This window comes from Trachemys scripta, chromosome 8 (genome assembly GCF_013100865.1).
Source record: "Trachemys scripta elegans isolate TJP31775 chromosome 8, CAS_Tse_1.0, whole genome shotgun sequence".
In the NCBI taxonomy this organism is placed as follows: Eukaryota; Metazoa; Chordata; order Testudines; family Emydidae; genus Trachemys; species Trachemys scripta.
In genome coordinates this window covers 17752100-17771095 of record NC_048305.1, presented here as the reverse complement: position 1 = coordinate 17771095, position 18996 = coordinate 17752100, and the positions used below count along the sequence as shown (strand labels likewise).

Sequence of the window (18996 nt, the reverse complement as noted above, 5' to 3'; positions counted from 1 at the left end):
AATCATTTATTGAAAACATCAGCAATAGAATAAATGTAATTTAAAAACCAATAATGCATTTAATTAGAAGAATCAAATTCTTTACTTTGGCAATATTTATCCAAAATTGCTATTTCAATTATTAAGGTATTCCAATTCTTGTTTCCACAGCATTTTCTCTTCTACAAGTGTCATGCTACTCTCTCACCACTGCTTCCTAATAAGTGGAATTTACACTAGCTCTGTTTTACACAATAAATGTTGGAGATTTTAAATGTCAAAAATGATTAGGCTTCAGAGGTTATTTTTCTCCATTCACACAACACACAGGGACATTTAGGAAAGTGGCTGCATATTCTGATGGTAACACTATTGATGCCACCTCCTAGCAGTCTGTTTTCCCAGTGGTGAGCGCTTGCTCCTGAGTATTGACATCGCAGCCAAATGACATTTGGAATTCATTAATCTTTAATAGTCGACCTTTAATTCTGATAAGCAGTAATTTATACTTAAGGTATGTTTACTGAAAGATTAGAAAGTCGCTAAAGTGCTACCTTTTAGGTAGAAAAGGAGATAAAGCAGCTTTTTAAAATTTAAATGGTGTAGTCTACAAAGAATTCTGAAATCTTATTGCCACCACTGAGAGAAGAGGAAGGTAATGGCCAGTTCTGGATTTTCTACCCAAAGAGAACAAGCATCCTTTTCATCCTCCAGGATGTCACCTTTTTTTTAAAAAAAGACAAGTATCATTCCAGTTAAAACAGCATGATGTGGCTTTTTGTTTTTTTTTAATATAATGAATTATCAATGTATTTGCATTGCCTAAAAGTTGATATATCTGCAAAATTAAGAAGATTAATTTAAAAGGCCATAAAATAGCAGTAGTCAAATATTTGTATTTTAAAAGCTGTAAGGCTGGGGAACAAACATCTCAGTGAAAGAACACTGGAAACCTAGTACTGGCTTTGTCCCATCCCATTCGAGCCCCCGCCATCCCCCCCACCCCACTCACGCCACTGGAACTAAAGCCACTTTCCTTACCTTCTCACCTCTGGTCTTCGAATCTTCCTTCTCCTTCTTTCTTGCCGCTGTGATAAACTCGTTAAACAAGGCCTCTCGATCTTTCATCTTTTCAATTGCCTTGAATCTCGAGTCTTTAGCATGCTTGGCTGCAAATTCACTAAAAGTAGCTCTGTAACAAAATGGCAAGTGAACTGATTTGTTCGAGCTATCTTTGCTGTGAAGTAGGTTCAGCAGAAAACACCATCTCTTCTGCTAGATCACGTGCCAAAATACAATTAAAAAAAAAAAAACCCTCTGTTCTCACTATGCAGATAATTGATCAATAAACTAGAGAGGAGGAGTTGGGTTAAGCAGACACAGAAGAATATTGTTCAAGACTTATTCAAAAATTATCTGTGCAAGTGTGCAAATTTAGGAAAAAGATTACAATGCAACCAAAGAAAATAAATTTACTTATTTCAGCTGTTTAAAACACCTTAACTTTTTGTGGATTAACACTGTAGTCCAGCCTATCCAGATATTTCACAGCTGTGTGATCTAAAATTTACATGCACTCACTTGCAGCCAAACTGTGCTAAGAGTGACATTGAGAAATTCAACATTTGGTGTTAGTCAATGTAGAACACTGGATAAATTAATTTTCCTGCAATGAACATTATATAGTTTAACCTTATGACACAAGGAGTTGGGATATTTTTAACACTGAGCACGTGCAGTAGTGCAGGGCTTTCCACCCATTATCTCTGTAGCATTTTCTTTACAGTTCTCTCACCTCCAGGGCCAGATTCCAATCTCAGATGTGCAGTAAATATAGTACTGCCACTTACCTCGAAAAAAAACACTACTGTGCTTTTTCCAAGATCTGATGCAAATCTGGCCCCAAGAATACGTGAGACACTTATAATCATACGAATGTGTTCATCACAGCATGGAAATAATTAGACTTGGAAAATCCCGCCTACTGTTGCTGTAGGGTAAATTAAAACAAGAAGAAAATTTGATAGCTTGTTCAAAAATATTAGAAAGTGAATGTACAGCTATACTGAAGAACACGAGCTGTATAAAAAGAGTGGAATACAAACTTGAGCATGTTAGACTGGGATAGATGATTTTTTTAAAGTAGTTGACACACATGGAAGTGCAGCAATGCCTTAGATAAACAACTGACACTAGAAGATGAAGGATAGGGTAAAACAAAACATGAAGTCCCTCATCTAGAGATTATATTCTTCTCTCCCATTTTTATTTTTTTTCTGTGCGAAAACAGCTTTTGTCTTGGTATACATAAACACTCACAGAGAGAAGAGTTTTAGTTTTTCTTGGATTGCAAAGTACTAAAGTCAATCATTCTGAAGGACATATTTAGCACACCCATTCATGTATTTTAAATACTCAAAATCCCACAGCTGCCAAAAAATGTAATTTTCCTGACAACTTCCCTTATTGGATGTCTAAAAACACTTCTGATTGATGATTGTTTTTACAGATGTGAAGTCAATTATGCTGGTTAGCCTAAAGCCTGCACATGCTGGCTTCCAGCACATTTCAATGTATGTCGCTGAATCCATGAAGTTGAAGTGAATAAAATGAACTGTTGTTTTAACATAAAAGAATTCCTGTCTGATCTAGGTTAGAAGTGACACTGAAATACATCTAATGTAAAATATAATGCTTATAAGCTATTAAGTGACATAAGGATGGTTATGAGTTGTTTGGGCGAGAACTATGAACATGAACAATTCAGGCATCTTGGCACCATAATCTAGAATATCTAGTATCCATGCTCAAAACACCAAAACACTTACTGCAATAGATACCCCTGGATGGCATAGAATCATTGTGATTTTTATACTGCAGAATTAATATTTTCTGTAATACTGTGTATGATATCTACACAGCCACAAATATACGATATCCACTTTTTCATTGAAGGTAAAGAACAAACAAACCCAAACACGTACACAGTGATTTTCTGCTACAAGGAAAACTTCTCACAGGCCAGTACGATCCGCAAAGGCTACAAGAGCTGCATGAGAACACTCATTGAAAAAAAAAAAAATGAGCCCTTTCTCACCATCCAGCCATGTGCTGGGGATTTTTTCACATTCTGAACCAGTGAATTATAATATATCAAGCATCACAAACCCTCAAATTCCAGCACTCTGTTGGTTAGGGAGCCTATAATCATGCAGAAGAAAATAATACATTTCAACAGGCCCAAGATTTTCCTAGAGTTCATTTCCCCCTTCTTTTACAGTTTTGAAAGAGAAAGGAGCAAAAGGGGGGTTAAATTACCTACTGAAAAATAAAGTGTATTTTGACCTGGTAAAAGCTTTCACATGTGAATGTGAAATAAGCCACCTACCTTGGATTAAACTTTGCTTCTTCCATCATTTTCTTGAAATCCTCCTTGGCCTGCATTATTTTGTTTTTCTTTTCCTTGCGCTCTTCTTCTGCTCTGGTCTTCACATACTGGTCAAATACCTAGAGAAATACCAATAAGACATAAAATGTAGAAATTTGGAGTCATATTATCCCCTATGAGGGAAAGGAAGGCGAAGAGAAAGAAAACTTCATGTGTTTCAAATTGCAGAGTTTGCCTAAATAGTCTGTGGAAGGGTATGCCTGCTTTGGCCTAGCAAACCTGCAGATCTGACCTCATATTAGTGAGGAAATCTCACAATCATGGATGGTCTCTGTATGACCCCCTAGGGCCCGGGCCCAACATTTAGTTCTCCAATTGCAGGACAATTCCAAAGGAAGCCATTTTACCATACCTTCCCAAGTTCTGCTAGTAGATGTACCCCTGTCAGTACTCAAATATCCAAATAACAATACCATTTTCCTTTCATTCATTCTTATATATTTATACACACATACATATACACACACACACACACACACACACTTATTTTGGAAGGAATTACTAATCCATCCTTGTTAGATATCTCTTTACAAGAGAACAGAACTTCTCCTTTCCCCTAACAACTGATACATTTTAAATTAGCATGGGCATCTTGCATAATTCTGAATACTTACACTAAGGGATTAATTACCATTATAATAGAGACCATTCATTTATGCAACACTCACATATGTGCATGTACTGTAGAGATTGGAATAGCTTCTGTAATACACTCAGAATCCATTCCCAATGCATGTATGGGAAGTGGTGTAATACAGCAGTATTTGTCGTCATATGAACATTTCCCCTCATAACTTGTTTGTTAACCTGAGACTTACTTGGAGGATTTAAATATACTAATACAAAAATAAAGTTTAAACATTTCTGGGTCATACGTTAAGAAAAGGGGCTTATTCCTCTCCTGAAGCTTTTCAATTTTTTTCACTTTTCTTCCTTCATTTGGGGAAAGGATTCCTGAACTGAGTCTGCCTTATAATAAAGCCTGTGCTTGAATTTTTCATTGCTCAGATTTTTAATGTGTTCATTATTCATTCTATTAATATTTTGGTGTGACAATGAAGATGCTCTCTGCTGCACCTGTTTTTTTGGCAGCCTCCTGGCTATATATAACTTTCATTGCAGCAAGAAATAAATCTTACCACCAGAGGAAGTACCAGCTCCTGCTCTTTGTTGAAAATAAAGCATAAAAAAACAAACAAACAAACAAAGACATTTGCAATACAGGTCCTCAAAGGGGAGGTTTTAAACAACTATACTTCCACTCAAAGATTATTTTTAATGATATGTATGTCTTGAAGTTAATTAACCTTTTCTATTACCTGTTTCCTTTCTTTAGGATTGAGAAGCAAGTACCGAGGATCGAAAACTATCTTGTGCAGCTCCTTCTCCCAGGTTGAAAAGGCAGAAACCTTTAAAAAGTAAAAAATAGACTGGATTTTGCCTGGTAATTAAGTTCCCCCAAAGATACAAAGGTTGCGTATTTTGCTTGAAATCTACAGGACATCTGTTAAAAAGAAGACATAACCGAAATCCATCCTGAAGTTTTCATCACTAATAGATGACAAGCGGTGGGAGGTTAGCATGGCAAATTTCCACACTAATTGGCTCTGAAAACTTCTACATAATTACACAGAAGTAACACACATCTAATTACTCATTAAAATAACCACTACTGCGTGGCATTTAAAAATCACTACATCAGAAGAGAACCGTCAAGCTTTGCATTTTGATTTCCTATGACTGCTCTGTTCCTTTGCTAAATGTTCTGAGTTTTTAAATTAAAAGTTTCTCATAGACATTTTTTCAATACAAAGATCCGTTTGTCTATCTGTAAGCTGATCTCAACTGAGCATTTTTGGAATAACCCTAAAATGCCACTGCTGTGGATCAAAACAAAAGATGTACAGGCATCACTTCAAATTTGGAACCTCTTCTCTTTTGCATATAAACATTGCTACCATTCTAGGAAGCCAATGCATCTATAAAAGTCAACTGGTATTGAACAAGCCTCTAACTCAGTTTAATTAAAAAAGAAATGGCTAGTTTTCAATGTTAGGAGAATAGTCTAAGGAAAGATGAGGCAAAAGTTTTTCTCCTTTCATGTTGTGATCATGGGAAGATTTTAAAAGAACGAACAGGAATGAGGTGCTCAACTCCCACTGATTTTCAATGGGTACTGGGTGCCTGATATGACTTCTGTGCCTCTGAAAAATCTCCACCTACCTACCTATGTTTTGACCTGTCAATATACTACACACTTTTTTAAATAGAAAAGTCTTCGGGTCAGGGAATTATCCCCTTCTCTTTCCTGTACATCAGCTGAAACTTGAAAACTAACATTGGAAAATTAAATATATAACAAAATCGTGCTAATTCACACTGATTGTGGCTTAAAGAATCAGGAGATATGAAAGGAAAAGATAATGCATCACAGAATATTTGGTTCACTTATATTGACAACTTAGTTCAGTTTTAATTATTTAGGATAACTGTGATGATTTTAGTAATCACAGCCCTGTCTCGTGTTCAATCTTTCCTCAGAAGTGGGATGAGACTGCTTTTGCATGTATGAGAATTATTAGGCTTGCAAATTAGCAAAGTAAGAATTAACAAGGTTCTACTTGATTGTCAAAAGGATAGTTCCTCTGACCCCTCTTTCTAGCAGCATATCCTTGAACTGTTTCATTCGAGCCTCCAGAGGGACAATGGCCCTCTCACGTGCAGCTTTAATTTCAGCTTCCATGGCAGCCTCCTTGTCTGAATCAATGTCTTTGTTGTCATCTTTCCTGTAAAAATGGAACATACAGTATCCTCTTAGAAGTGATGTTAACACTGCAATTAAGATATTGAACTGCATCACAAATAGAACAGAAATTTTAGATCGTTCCAGCAATACAGGCTTGTACAAACCATTGCAAGATGTTTGTCAAAGACTGAAACATCAGAGTGAATAAACACAAGCAAGGCATTCAGATTTTAAGTATTATCAAGCAAATCACAAAAGAAAATGTAAAATCACTAAAAAGAAAAGTAGGTTTAATTCATCTTTTGTTTTATACTCTATTTACATTCTACCTCTTTGTTAAAAACACCAGGCTCTGTTTATTGAGTTAAAAAGGACATGATTGAGCAAGTTTATAACATTTATAATGTAGATCAAATTGAGTTTAAGGGGGGAACTGCCAAAAAAAAAAAAAAAAAACCCACCACCACATAATCCGCTTTGTTAAGACATTTTTCAAAAATACACTGCTCCTCTAGGGATATTTACTGAGACATTCTTGGTTCCCAGAAGTATTATTCTAAATTCTCACAGTCATAACCAGGATCTACCTCATGATTACATCAAATGACACAAAATACCAAGATGGGAGTAGTTATACTTGTAACAAGGCATATAGCTCTAGGAGCAATAAAATTTGCCCTGATTTTCTGTAAACCAAACAAAGCAAAACCAATCACTCATGATGTTATAGCACAGTCAAAACAGCCTTTTTATAGAAAAACTCCAGCTCAGAAATCCATACTACTCTCTTTTTTGGGCAACAAAAACTTGTGCAAACAGAGTGAACACAAGCTGGGCAAATGAGTGGCATATGCCAATACCACAGAACTGTATAATGTAAAGACAGCTCAAAATGCTCCTGAGGGAGATCAGGCTATCACAGATAGCTTCTATCACAAACACACATTTATTATTTATGACTTCCACAGAAGATGGAATTCTCTCTCAACATGAATTCTATCCAGCTCTAAAACCCTCAAACTAAGTAACATTAGCAAGAAAGGTAGCAGAAATCTAAAGTAATCTTGTTCAGTTATACCAGGGCAATGCCATTGCCTTCAACAGGGTTGCATGAGTGCTGCTGAGACCAGGACAGAGCCTTCTATATCTAGACTAAGTCCATATAAGAGTTTTCAAGATTAACTTACTTTCGCTTCTTTGTTTTAATAGGCTCATCATCATTTGTTTCCTCTGCTGATTCATGATCTTCTTTAACTGTAAGATAAGTTTCATTAACAGTCTTCTAGGTGAAGTAAAGAAAAGTTCACAACTTATGCCTGAAGCCTCTTGCATACCATATAAAGCTGCCTGATCACAATTTTAACCCATTATTTTGAAGGAAATTAGATGCCATTCTTCATTCAGTTTTAGAGAAATATCATCGGAGCTTGATAGTTTTTGTCACTATGGCGTTATGCTTAAGTCTCCATCTTGAATTGTCCCTATAAATCAGATTGTTATAGCAAGTGCCAACACCCTAGTTTTGTAATATTAGCCACAAAACAATGCTCTTCCATATTCTATTTTCCATTCATTCAACAGAAGGGATTAGTTCTTATGAAATCTATTCTCTAATTATGTTTAAAATCCCTTTCCCATTACAAGATTTAAGAACTCTATTTTCATTTGTGTTTTATACACTTGCATGCAGAAAACAGAACCGAACCATAAATATACAAACTCAAAATGCTGAGCTCACTCATTTTAGTAAAATTAAGTAATCAAACGATCATCCCTAAACCCAACAGAGAAGCCCAGGGGACTTTGTATGGGCCCACTTTCCTCTCCCAATGGATCTGACTGTAAGACTGGGATGCAATTTAGTATAAGTTGGAAGAAAACACAACATCAGCAGTTATCAAACAGTGGGTCACCACTCCACTTCATTGGGTTCACCAGGACAGAAAGCTGCAAGCAGGAACTCCCCAAGCCCCCAGCCTGGCTGAAGCTCCGAGCCCTCTGCCCTGAGTGGGGCTGAAGGTAGAAGGTCACAATTTTTTCTAGTGGGGAGGGGGTTAATGATTTTTTTCTTTTAAGTCCATATGGGTCGCCAGCATAAAAAGTTTGAGAAACACTGCACTCCATGATTTGTGGTCAGTTTTGTATTTTAAAGGAATTAAACATCTACCTCACATTTCCAAAACAAATTGAGGCTAAAATGTGCCTTTGTAAATAAATGCTTCATGGAGCCCATTTATATCTTCTAATTGCAAAGTAATATTTTGCACTACTGTCTTTAGAATTAAATCTCCCTTATCGCTCCCCACCCAAAAATAGCCTTTCCCTCCTAAATGCGAAAGTCTATCATTCTTGGATGATTTATTAGAAATTATGCCCAAAATAGTCTTACTTCAGTAGCTTCTTAATGAAAACAATGCTGCCCAACCGCCAGAAATAAATACAATTTCTGATCACTGAAGAATTTTATTTCAGTCGTTAATTTAATTCCCTTCTTTCAATGCTCCAGTATTTTACTGTCTTATCTTTGTGATTAGATCTTTTGTCTGCTTTTTGTTGGCCTGAAAATCTATTCCTGTTTCCTATAATTTTTTTTAACCATTTCTACCTTTCTTCTCAATAAAGATGTCTGTTCCTTTAGTCGATTTTCTTACATATTTTCTTTTATCAGACATAACATTTCTCTTGTCATTAACATCCCCTTTATTCTCTTGGACCTTTTTCCTAAGCACTTTATATATCTGCAATTTTTACTATCCCAATCAGCTTTTTAACTTAGTTGTCTCAGTTTTCATAATTACACCTCATTTTTCAAAGTCGGCTGACAGTTCTCACTTATTTTTTATGCTCATTTTGAAAATAAACACAAAATGGAGCTTGTGTGAAAAGTTGTTCATTGTCTCTCTATTAATCCTATGAAGGTGGTGATGGGGAGAATGGGGACCGATAATGATGATTTTCCTCTTACTTTGTTTCTTTCCTTCTTCCATTCCTTTTTTGTGAGGAGGTTCCTGAATAATTTTGTCCACATCAGCTCTTCCAATTAAGTCCTCTGGCCGGTCCCACATAGAGAGACGAGTGGTTGGGTTGTAGAAAAAAACCCGCTCATCACCAGTCCATACCACACACCTAAGAATTTTGAAACAGAGAATGCACATGCAACAAGTTTAATTTTATCTATATTCATTTTTTATGCCTGCTTTATATCACCCATGAGAATTGAAAATATGAAGTCACCCAGAAAAAAAGACAATGCTTTCTAATTTGACCTGCAAAGAATTTAGATTTCTAATCTATTCCAGCTATTCACTATCCACTTTACAGAAACAGAGGAAAACAAACAGATGCTAAATGAATGATACTGCAGTTCAACAGGTTAAAAAACCCCACACACTCACTAATCACCAGTAGAAAACTTTCTCTGGCAAGTGGCCTAAAACTTTCAGTTTCTGCAGAATATAAGTTTTTGTTAAAAAACCCAGCTTTATAATGTTGCAAAACTAACCTTCCGAATGAGAAACTACACAGTACCATCCTACTCACTCAGCAATAGAGCTGTGATTCTGCATTTGATACTATGTTTTCTCAACCAGCAAAGAGTAAAACTGAAAATATTAAAGTGTCACTGCTACTGATCAGAACCCTGTGGGGGAAGTAAAACTGACTGGATCCTAGTCAATTTTCATTCTGCAGCTGCTGCTTCATAAAACTGTATGCAGCATTAGAGAAGCATGAGGAAATATCCACAGGATTCTCTCTTGCTGCCACAGGCAATAAGAAGGAACTGAGACATGCTTGGGCCTACTCTTCTCTTTATCTCCTTGGACACCTGGGGGGTAGGTGTGGCCTCAAAAGACACTGATAGCTAAAATAATCTGATCTCCCATGCACTGGGTGCATGTGCACCAAAAATGGAATCCTGTCGACAACCACTTGAAATAGAAAATGTTAAAAAAAAAAAAAAAAATCCACCAAGCAGAGGTACAGAGGTTTTCCCCCCCAGATTTTTTAATCTGTATTGTATATATCCACCATATATTTTTATCCTATCAGGAAGCCCCTTTGGAATACTTGTGTATACATTTCTTGTAAATGGCAGACAGATCCTTCCAAGTACCCATGCTTTTCTTTCTTGCAATAGGTTCAATGATCTTCTATTTCACAGCATGATTACTTTCATATTAGCACACTGACCATCAACAATGCCAAACTGAAGGGCTCCAATGTGGTTGACAGATATACATCCAAATGTCAAACGATATTTCCAGAATTCCTATTAACATTAAGATTTACAGAGATTTGTCCTTCACAGTCCTATTTTTGCTTCCAGAGATTCGGCTTCATTTCCCTCAATTTAGAGATCTTGCAATAATACTGTTAATATTACTTTGAAGTCTGAAGTATATTTCATTTTAGAATTTCAAACAACTTTACAAATCTTAAGCTCCATTCCCCTTGTAAGGCACATACAGTATTGGAACCATTTAACAGACAGGTAAGAGGAAAGCAAATTATCTAATTGGCTCTAGGAAACAGAGTCAGTGAAAGAGCCAGGAAAGAATTCAGGAGTCCTGACTCCCAGTCTCCTGTTCCAACAATGAAGCAACACTCCTCACCAACAAGATATCTGCTGCAACATACTACAGGGAAAGGAACTGGAATACCAAAGGTGTGCACTGGGAGTTAGCTACATACCATGGGGTTCCAGGAATAGGAGTAGTTGCAACTGGTTTTGCTTTCTGAGCTGCTTTTTCTTCTTCAGTCATTTCTTCCTCTTTTGGCTCCTAGAAGGGAAAAAAATAAAGGTTGTAAGAGTCGGCCATGTTCTCTGTTCAGCTATTTCATTTATAGCCAATTGACAGTAATGTGGAATCAAATTTATTTATTTATTTAAAATAATGTTAAATCAACAGCCTCAATTATATTCACAGAGTTTAAGGCACGAAGAATCTATTAGATCACCTAGTCTGACCTCTTATATATCACAGGCCACTAATTTTCACCCAGTTCCCCATATATTGAGCCCAATAACTTGTCTTTGACTAACACAGAACTTTTGTTTCGCTAAAACATGTCTTACAGAAAGACATTCAGTCTTGATCTGAAGACGTCAAGAGATGGAGAATCCACCACTTCCCTTGGTAGTTTGTTCCAGTGGTTAATCACCCTTACTGTTAAAAATTTGTGCCTAATTTCAAATGTCAATTTGTCTGGCTGCAGCTTCCAGCCACCAGTTCTTTATCTGCTAGATTCAAGAGCACTTTAGTACCTGGTACTTTCTTCCTGTGAAGGTGCTTAAACACTAACCAAGTCACCTCTTAATCTTCTCAATAAGCTAAAAAGGATTGCGCTCTAAAGTCTCTCACTGCAAGTCATTTTCTCCAGCCCTCGAATCATTTTTGTGGCTGTTCTGCACCCTCTTCAGTTTTTCAACATCTTTTTTAAGATGTGGACACCAGAATCAAACAGTAATCCTTTATCATTCTCAATAATGCTACATGTTGATATAAATATCATCTCCCTACTCCCCTGTCTATACAACCAAGGATCGCATTAGCCCTTTTTGCCATAGCATCACACTGGGAGCTAGCTACACTGAGTTACTGTCCACTATGACCCCTAAAACCTTTTCAGAGTCACCCCTTCACAGGATAGTCCACCATTCTGTAGATATGGCCTGTGTCTTTGTTTCTAGTTGTGTATGTTTGCATTTGACTGTATTAAAACACATTTTGTTTGGATTTCTTGGTGACCTGGGCCCATTCAGATTGGTCCATATGATCATTATCTACTATTCTGCCAATCTGTGTCATCTGCAAATTTTATCAGCAGTGATTTTATATTTGCTTCCAGATCACTGATTAAAATGCTAAGTAGTGTCAGGCAAAGTACCAAGCCCTTTGGAACCTCATCAGAATCACCACAATTGACTGATGATTCCCCACTGATGACTACTTTTTGAGATCTGTCAGCTAGTTCTTAATCCATTTAACATGCTCTATTGATATATTGTGCTAATTATTTTAATCAGAATGTAATGCAGTACTAAAGACACAATGTGAGTGAAGCAATATCTTTTATTGGACTAACTTCTGTTGGTGAAAGAGACAAGCTTTCATGCTCCTCAGGTCTCTCTAATGTCCTGGGACCAAAAGCTACAACAAGGCAGTACTAAGTCAAACATCTTACAAAAGTAAGTATACTACTTCTTTGAAGTTTATCAGCCAAACTTGTAATACCTCAGAGAATAAAATCAGGTTTGATTGGCATTAATTATATTCCTGTCCTTTAATTCTTTATTATGTTCCCTATCAGTTTTTCCATTATTTTGCTTGGGACTGATGTCAGGCTAACTGACCTGTTTCCTAGGTCATCCCACTTGCCCTTTTGGAATAATGGCACAACAGTAGTACTCTTTTAGAATCATCTAGAACTTCCACAGTATTTCGAGATTTATTAATAATTAAAACAAGCAGGTGAGAGATCTCCCCAGCCAACTTTTTTAGGAGTCTTTGGAGTAAATTATCCAGGCCTGCTGATTTAAGAATGTTTATTCCTAAGAGAAGTCATCTAACATCCTCTTCAATTACTAATGGACTGGAAAGTACTTCACCCTCAATTGATATGACTACATCTTGCTTCTTTCTAAATAAAGAACAGAAATATTTATTGAACACATCTGCCTTTCCTGCATCATTAACAATTTTACCATCTCCATCTAGTAATGGGCCTATAATATTGCTAGAATTTCTTTTGTACCTAATAGGTTTAAAAAACCCTCTTTCTTAGTATCTTATTAGTTTTCATCTGTCTTCTCAAATGTAACCATGTTTTGATTATTATGCTACACGCTTTAGTTTCTATTTAAGTCAAGACCCAGATTCAGGAAAGCCCTTAAGCCACATGCTTAACATTGATTTCAATAGAATTTAAATATACTTAAACACTTGCCTGAACTGGGATGTTTCCCCGAATCAGGGCCTAAATGAAGAGATTATGGTGAGATGTGTTTTTAAACACTGTAACTTAATTACATAACAAAAAAAACTGTACACAAGAAAAAGTTTTAGTTTGGTTACTGTAATTTAAGGGAAACAAATGTACTTTACTTTTGCAGAGGTTCTCTATGATGTGACTTTCTGACAAACTAAACTTATTGGTTGTATTGTATACAGGAAGTTTTCCTTTTGTCTCAAAATTATGAAAATAAAGAAAATACACAAACATGCATCTCTTTCAATATTTCAGACATCCTGATATCCAGGGCAAACTGAGTTGCTGAATACATCAAGCAAACTGAGTTGCTGAATACATCAAGAGAAATGACTTTTTATAAATCAGAATGTATTTAGAGGTAAGACTATTTTAATTTTCAAATTCTTACTGACTTACCACCTAATTCATCTCTCTATATTTCTCTTTTTAAAGTTTTTTTAAATTAAAAAAAAAAATCACTAAATGTCATGACAAAAAAAAATACTATTTTCATATCACCCCCAATAATCTATGAACTCAAATTACTAACTAATCTCTTATCAATACCTCTGCATCCACATATATACACAGAAAGATTTGATTTGGTTGCAAGGTCTTTTACCTCTTTTATCAGCAATTTTATAGGCTCTTCTTTGGGTTCCTCTTCTTCTGTTTCCATTGGCAAAGGCTCCTCTGTAGGTTCTTTAATAGGCTCTTTAATCTTCTCTTCTACTTTTTCTATAAGAAAAAGGATTTTATTTTTTTTTAAAGTTTGCCTGCCGTAACTTACAATTTTTACTGAACTCATCAGATTCAGTTTATCAATGTGGTTTTTCAAGTTGTACTTTCTTTTTTTGGCTATTCTCTCTTCAGAGAATTAAGTGTCATCCTCAAAGGGCCAGATTCTCTCCTGTGCCAGGATCTGCTCAACATGGGGGAAAAGGGGAGTCAGTTAGGGTTCCTGATCTCACAGTATCCCAGCCCCAATGTAAGTTAGTCTTCCCTAACTTATGGCAGTTAGTGTATGAATTGCTGTAGTGGACCTTACTCTTCCCCCCCCCCCCCCCCGCGCCTCCCTTTAGCCCTCCGCCAAAAAGGCAGAAGTTCTGCTGGGAGAATTATCAACTTGGCAGCTGAAGCCAAATTCTGGTTGCTCTCTGTTGTTTAGATGTTGTGAAGGAACCGGAATGGGGCAGAGAATCTGACCCAAAGAACAGGCATCCTGGCCATTCACTGTAGAAAATAATTTAAATGGAATCCCTCTAACACCTTGCTACCCATATAACAGCCCTAACAAGATTCAAGTGACACAGTCAACTTTAATTTTTTAAATTGGCTCATTTCTAAAAATTTAAGTTTGATAGAAAACTGAATTTTATTTTATTTTTTAAATTCTGGCCTTTTCAGCAAACAGGAACCTCACAGACAATACAGGGGAAACTGACCAAATACAAGTAATGCTAAACGCACAAAGTAAACAACCTGTAAGAGAATATTCCCCCCCCCACCAACTTCTTTCTTTTATAGGAACTGTAAATGCTGCATGTAAATACAGTAGAGAGAGATGTGATTTTCAGGGTGTGTCCCTGTGACAAGAGCTTCAAATTCAGTCCAGTTTCCTGAAGTGCTCATGCACATTCCTTGTTTAGCAGGATAAATTAGAACTCAGATTCTACATATTTCTTAAAGCAGGCTACATGCAAGGATTCCACAATTGTAATTAAAACTGCCCGTTAGCAGCCTACATGTCTGTTCTTATACTTAGTCCCAACGCCACTAGGAAATATTAGAAGTCAAAAATAAGACAAGGAGGTTACATCAATAGAAACAAGTCATTTGGGAAAAATAGTCAGCTAAGGATGTTAACCATCAAATATTATAATAAAGTGAGGGCTTGAAGTTGCACTAAATTTTAATAAAAGAATATTGTGTGTGATAGAAAGAGTTATTTCTCTAACCCCAATACAGAGACTACTTCTTCACCTAAAATCCAATCAACAAATATTGGGGAAGAGGAAGTTATTTGAATGCTTTGACTTGCACTGCAGGCTGCTCTAGTGGGTCTTATCTGATGCAGAAGGGTTGCTATCAGCAGCACACCATCCTGGCATAGACTTCCTTTGCAGGCTGTTGCCTTTTTAACAAACAGCTTGTTGTTTATATACTGTTAGGGCACCCTTATTTTCTGGATTCGTTTTTTGTTCGTTTGTTTTTGATACTATGTCTGGTGACAATAGGTCTCAGAAAGGAGTTCCCTGCAAGATCAGCTGCTGTCTATCTCCTTCCCTTTCATGACATTAAAATTTGGTTAGGGAGTCCATGGGTTTGGGAAGGGAGATGACAAGTCTGCAATTTCTTTGGATGCATTAAGAGCTACAAAATAAATGAGGGTGAGCTAGATACTTTTGCTCCAAAAAAAACTGCAGTTTGTTGAACTTCTCTAGAATAAACTACACATTTATCAAGATTCAAGAGATATTAAAAATTGAGAATGAAAGTTTTAAAATGCACTTTGGAACTTTAAAGAACATTACAGAAGAGGTTGAAATACTAGAAAGCAATTTTAAGCAGACACACATTTGGATACCAAGAATTCTGCACAGGTTCCCGAACCACTAGAGAACATTTTATTATAAGTTTTGATGGAATACTCAAGTGAAGGGTGCAGTCCAGTTTCCGGAATGGACAGCTCTTGCCTAAAAAAGACTGTACAATGCAACTGCAGAGAGACAGCCTTCTGAGCATGGTTCTGCACCTATTACTTTCCTTTAAAATACATTTTATATATTTGGAGGATCTAGAAAATGCTTCTTTATTCAGGGAACCTAATTCAGATGTTCTCTGTCTTAAGGACCTCTTAAATTCAGGAGAAGTAAGCTGAGTTAGTGAGAACTGAATTTTTAACTAGGTCATGGGCAGCAGTCTTAACTAGCATGATTGAGAGTTATTTTAAGCAGGTGTGTTTATGTATATATATAAAAATTCAACCAAGAGGGAAAAGGAAGAACTACCTGTGCCTGACTAGACTGGTGAAGACTAGCAAAAATTTTGTAGATACTAGAATCAGAATGTTTGATGGGATTTTCATTCTCTAGTCTTCTTTTTGGCATTATATTTGGATCACCTTTGGGGGGGGAGGGGACTCCCCCCTCATGGATGTAATTTGGGTTAAATGAATTTGGGGTTATGGAATATAACCTTTTCTTTTTGCTAATTTAATTTTGTCCTATTCATCCCCTCCCCTTTCTCTCCATCCCAAACTCATTTTTCTCAATCTCTAAACTTTGTGCTTTCACAGATTTCCATTCTTCAATGCGTTTATCATTAGGATGTAAAATTACATATAAAACATTTTAAAAACTAAAAAATTCTTTCCACTTTTTGTCCTTCCACAGAGATCTTTTCAAGCATACTAGTATGAGAATACAACTTCTTTCTCCTGGAAAATAAATGCATCATTCATCTAAGTGTTCCATGGTTTGACAGCAATGAACAGCTATTACCATAGCAGAAAACAAATATGTTTTAACTCTAAGACCTATACCCAATTCAAAGTTAGCACATTTTGGAAATCCTAATTAAGGGAGAAGAGGATTAAAGTAATTCTCGTTCACATTTTCCAACAACGTTTATAATGTTAAGTCGTAAAAGTGATCATACCTAGTTGTGGCTGGACTCTAAAATCGAATGCTGTACCTTTCTCTTTTAGTTCTTGGGGTCTTTCCCATGTTGATTCCAAAGTCCTATTGTTATAATAGTAAGTCTTCCCATCTGCTGTTTTGTACTCTGTCCATTCAGAGACTGCTGTTGCTCCAGCCAAAGTAGCAGGTGAAGCGGCAATAGCAACCTGAGGATGGATCATAGGTACAATAGGAGGAGCCATTCCTGGCAAGACACCTACATAAAGGAGCAATAAAAAACAAAACAAAAGAGCGAGTGACAATGAAACATCATTTTGTAACACAAAAGCACCAAAATACTGTTTTACGATAATCAACTAAGCATATAGTTTAATATAACTTTAAAATAAGTTTTTTTCCTAGTTGTAATGTCTTTTAACCTGGGACCAAAAAACCAAACCAAAACAGTACATTATTGAAGAAACAAGTAACTGTTTTTTGTATGAAAACACATTTGTTCCTGAAAATGGCTTATTTTCAAACAATGTACAACCTTGAAATGAAGATTTATTCTAAGACACACATACATCACATACATACTAACATGCAAACAGTCATGTTACTGTACAAATGGAAGTAGAAAAAACACAAATATCCCACACACACAAAACAGAACTAAGAAGTGTGGGCATGAAGAGGTTCACATTTATTGCAGAAATCAATGATTAAAATAATGTGAGTTTGTGTAGTTTTTTTGTACTAAATAGGCTAACACTAATAACTCATTAGAAAAATTGTTTGCTGGCCAATATATTTTCATTTTGACTTTTTTGGTAATAAAAATATATAGATCCACTCATTTGGGGAAAGCAAATAAATAAATAAAAGATAAACAACAACATTCACTACCATGCCAACTTACAGACAAAATGAACTAAGATGGTTTTAAAAATTACCGGTCTTGGTGGTAGCGACTGTCTTTACATACGGGCAGCTGACTATTTGCATCATTGCTACACCTGTAAAATGGATAAGCAAGCATGTTGGAAAGCTGCCATTGTATGTTGGCAATTACTGGGAGTCTGAATAATATGAATTTTCCTGCTACAATTTAAAATGCCATTTTCCAATAGAAAAGACAGATCCCAGGCAGGAATATGTAAATTCTTCTTTGTTCCAACATATTATGAAAAGTGGTGCCAGATCAACTATAAAACTAGTTCTAAGTTACTGCAACATTTACTGTTTTACATTGAACCAGCAGTTTAAAATGTAACATATATTAGGACTTTATAAAACATTTGAGAGAGGATTCAAGGGTTTAAATTCAGTGTGGGGTAGAATCTCACCCCTCGCTATGAGACAACGTTACAGGAGATTGTGCTGAGGGTAGTTTTGCGCATAGCATTTGCCCAGAAGAGGCCAATAGAAGCAGCTACAGAAACTCATGCAGTCACTGTCAGTTTCATTCTGCTCCTACTCCAGCTGGAAAGAAGGCAGGAGCAAGAGTGGAGGTACAATTTTAATCAATTAAGACAAGGGTGAGAGTGGTGGTGGCAGCAGCAGCAGTGAAAGCACAATTTCAACCAGAAAGGAAAGAGGAGGTGATGGTCATTAGGGAAAGGCATTGAAGCTGAAAGAGAAGAGGCAAAGGCATGGCCCACACTAACCCCCCACTTCGAACTAAGGTACGCAAATTCAGCGACGTTAATAACGTAGCTGAATTCGAAGTACCTTAGTTCGAACTTACCGCAGGTCCAGACGCGGCAGGCAGGCTCCCCCGTCGATGCCGCGTACTCCTCTCGCCGAGCTGGAGTACCGGCGTCGACGGCGAGCACTTCCGGGATCGATCCCAGAAGATCAATTGCTTACCGCCGGACCCGGACGTAAGTGTAGACCTACCCATAAAGAAAAAGCTGTGAAGGGGTGAAGAAATATACACAAACAAAGAAGCTGCATTGGTGGGTCAGTGGTAGGAAGTATTAGCTCTGTCACAGTCTGTGGAGCTGCATGGGTTAGGAATGCTGTGAAGACAGAACATTTAGCCTTTGGGAGAGGTAGCACCATGGACTGCTTTCTAGCTCACTGAAGAAATGACACTGGAAGGTATGGAAACTGTGACATCTAATCCCCTTCAGTGAGATGAAAAATCACTAGGAGAGATGAGAGAATAAAAGGGAGGAAAAAAAGGGATTCCAGAAGACAGTTCATTTTAGGGGGAAGGGGTCATG

The 18996-nt window shown here is 36.7% G+C and overlaps 1 protein-coding gene across 11 annotated transcripts in view; it reads right to left on the bottom strand.

The window, feature by feature from the left end:
- Nucleotides 1-18996, bottom strand: part of TCERG1 (transcription elongation regulator 1) — a 46919-nt gene that overhangs the window by 13701 nt on the left and 14222 nt on the right. For 4 of the 11 annotated variants that reach the window (XM_034778305.1, XM_034778308.1, XM_034778306.1 and 1 more), the window contains 11 exons: nucleotides 17722-17784; nucleotides 16806-17042; nucleotides 13768-13883; nucleotides 13122-13151; nucleotides 10866-10954; nucleotides 9139-9299; nucleotides 7361-7427; nucleotides 6078-6213; nucleotides 4747-4836; nucleotides 3368-3486; nucleotides 1021-1171 (listed from right to left, as the gene is read on the bottom strand). In XM_034778305.1, the coding sequence (XP_034634196.1) occupies nucleotides 1021-1171; nucleotides 3368-3486; nucleotides 4747-4836; nucleotides 6078-6213; nucleotides 7361-7427; nucleotides 9139-9299; nucleotides 10866-10954; nucleotides 13122-13151; nucleotides 13768-13883; nucleotides 16806-17042; nucleotides 17722-17784 (1259 nt within the window). The remainder of the gene's footprint in view (nucleotides 1-1020; nucleotides 1172-3367; nucleotides 3487-4746; nucleotides 4837-6077; nucleotides 6214-7360; nucleotides 7428-9138; nucleotides 9300-10865; nucleotides 10955-13121; nucleotides 13152-13767; nucleotides 13884-16805; nucleotides 17043-17721; nucleotides 17785-18996) is intronic. The other 7 variants (XM_034778304.1, XM_034778309.1, XM_034778307.1 and 4 more) reach the window with 5 other exon arrangements.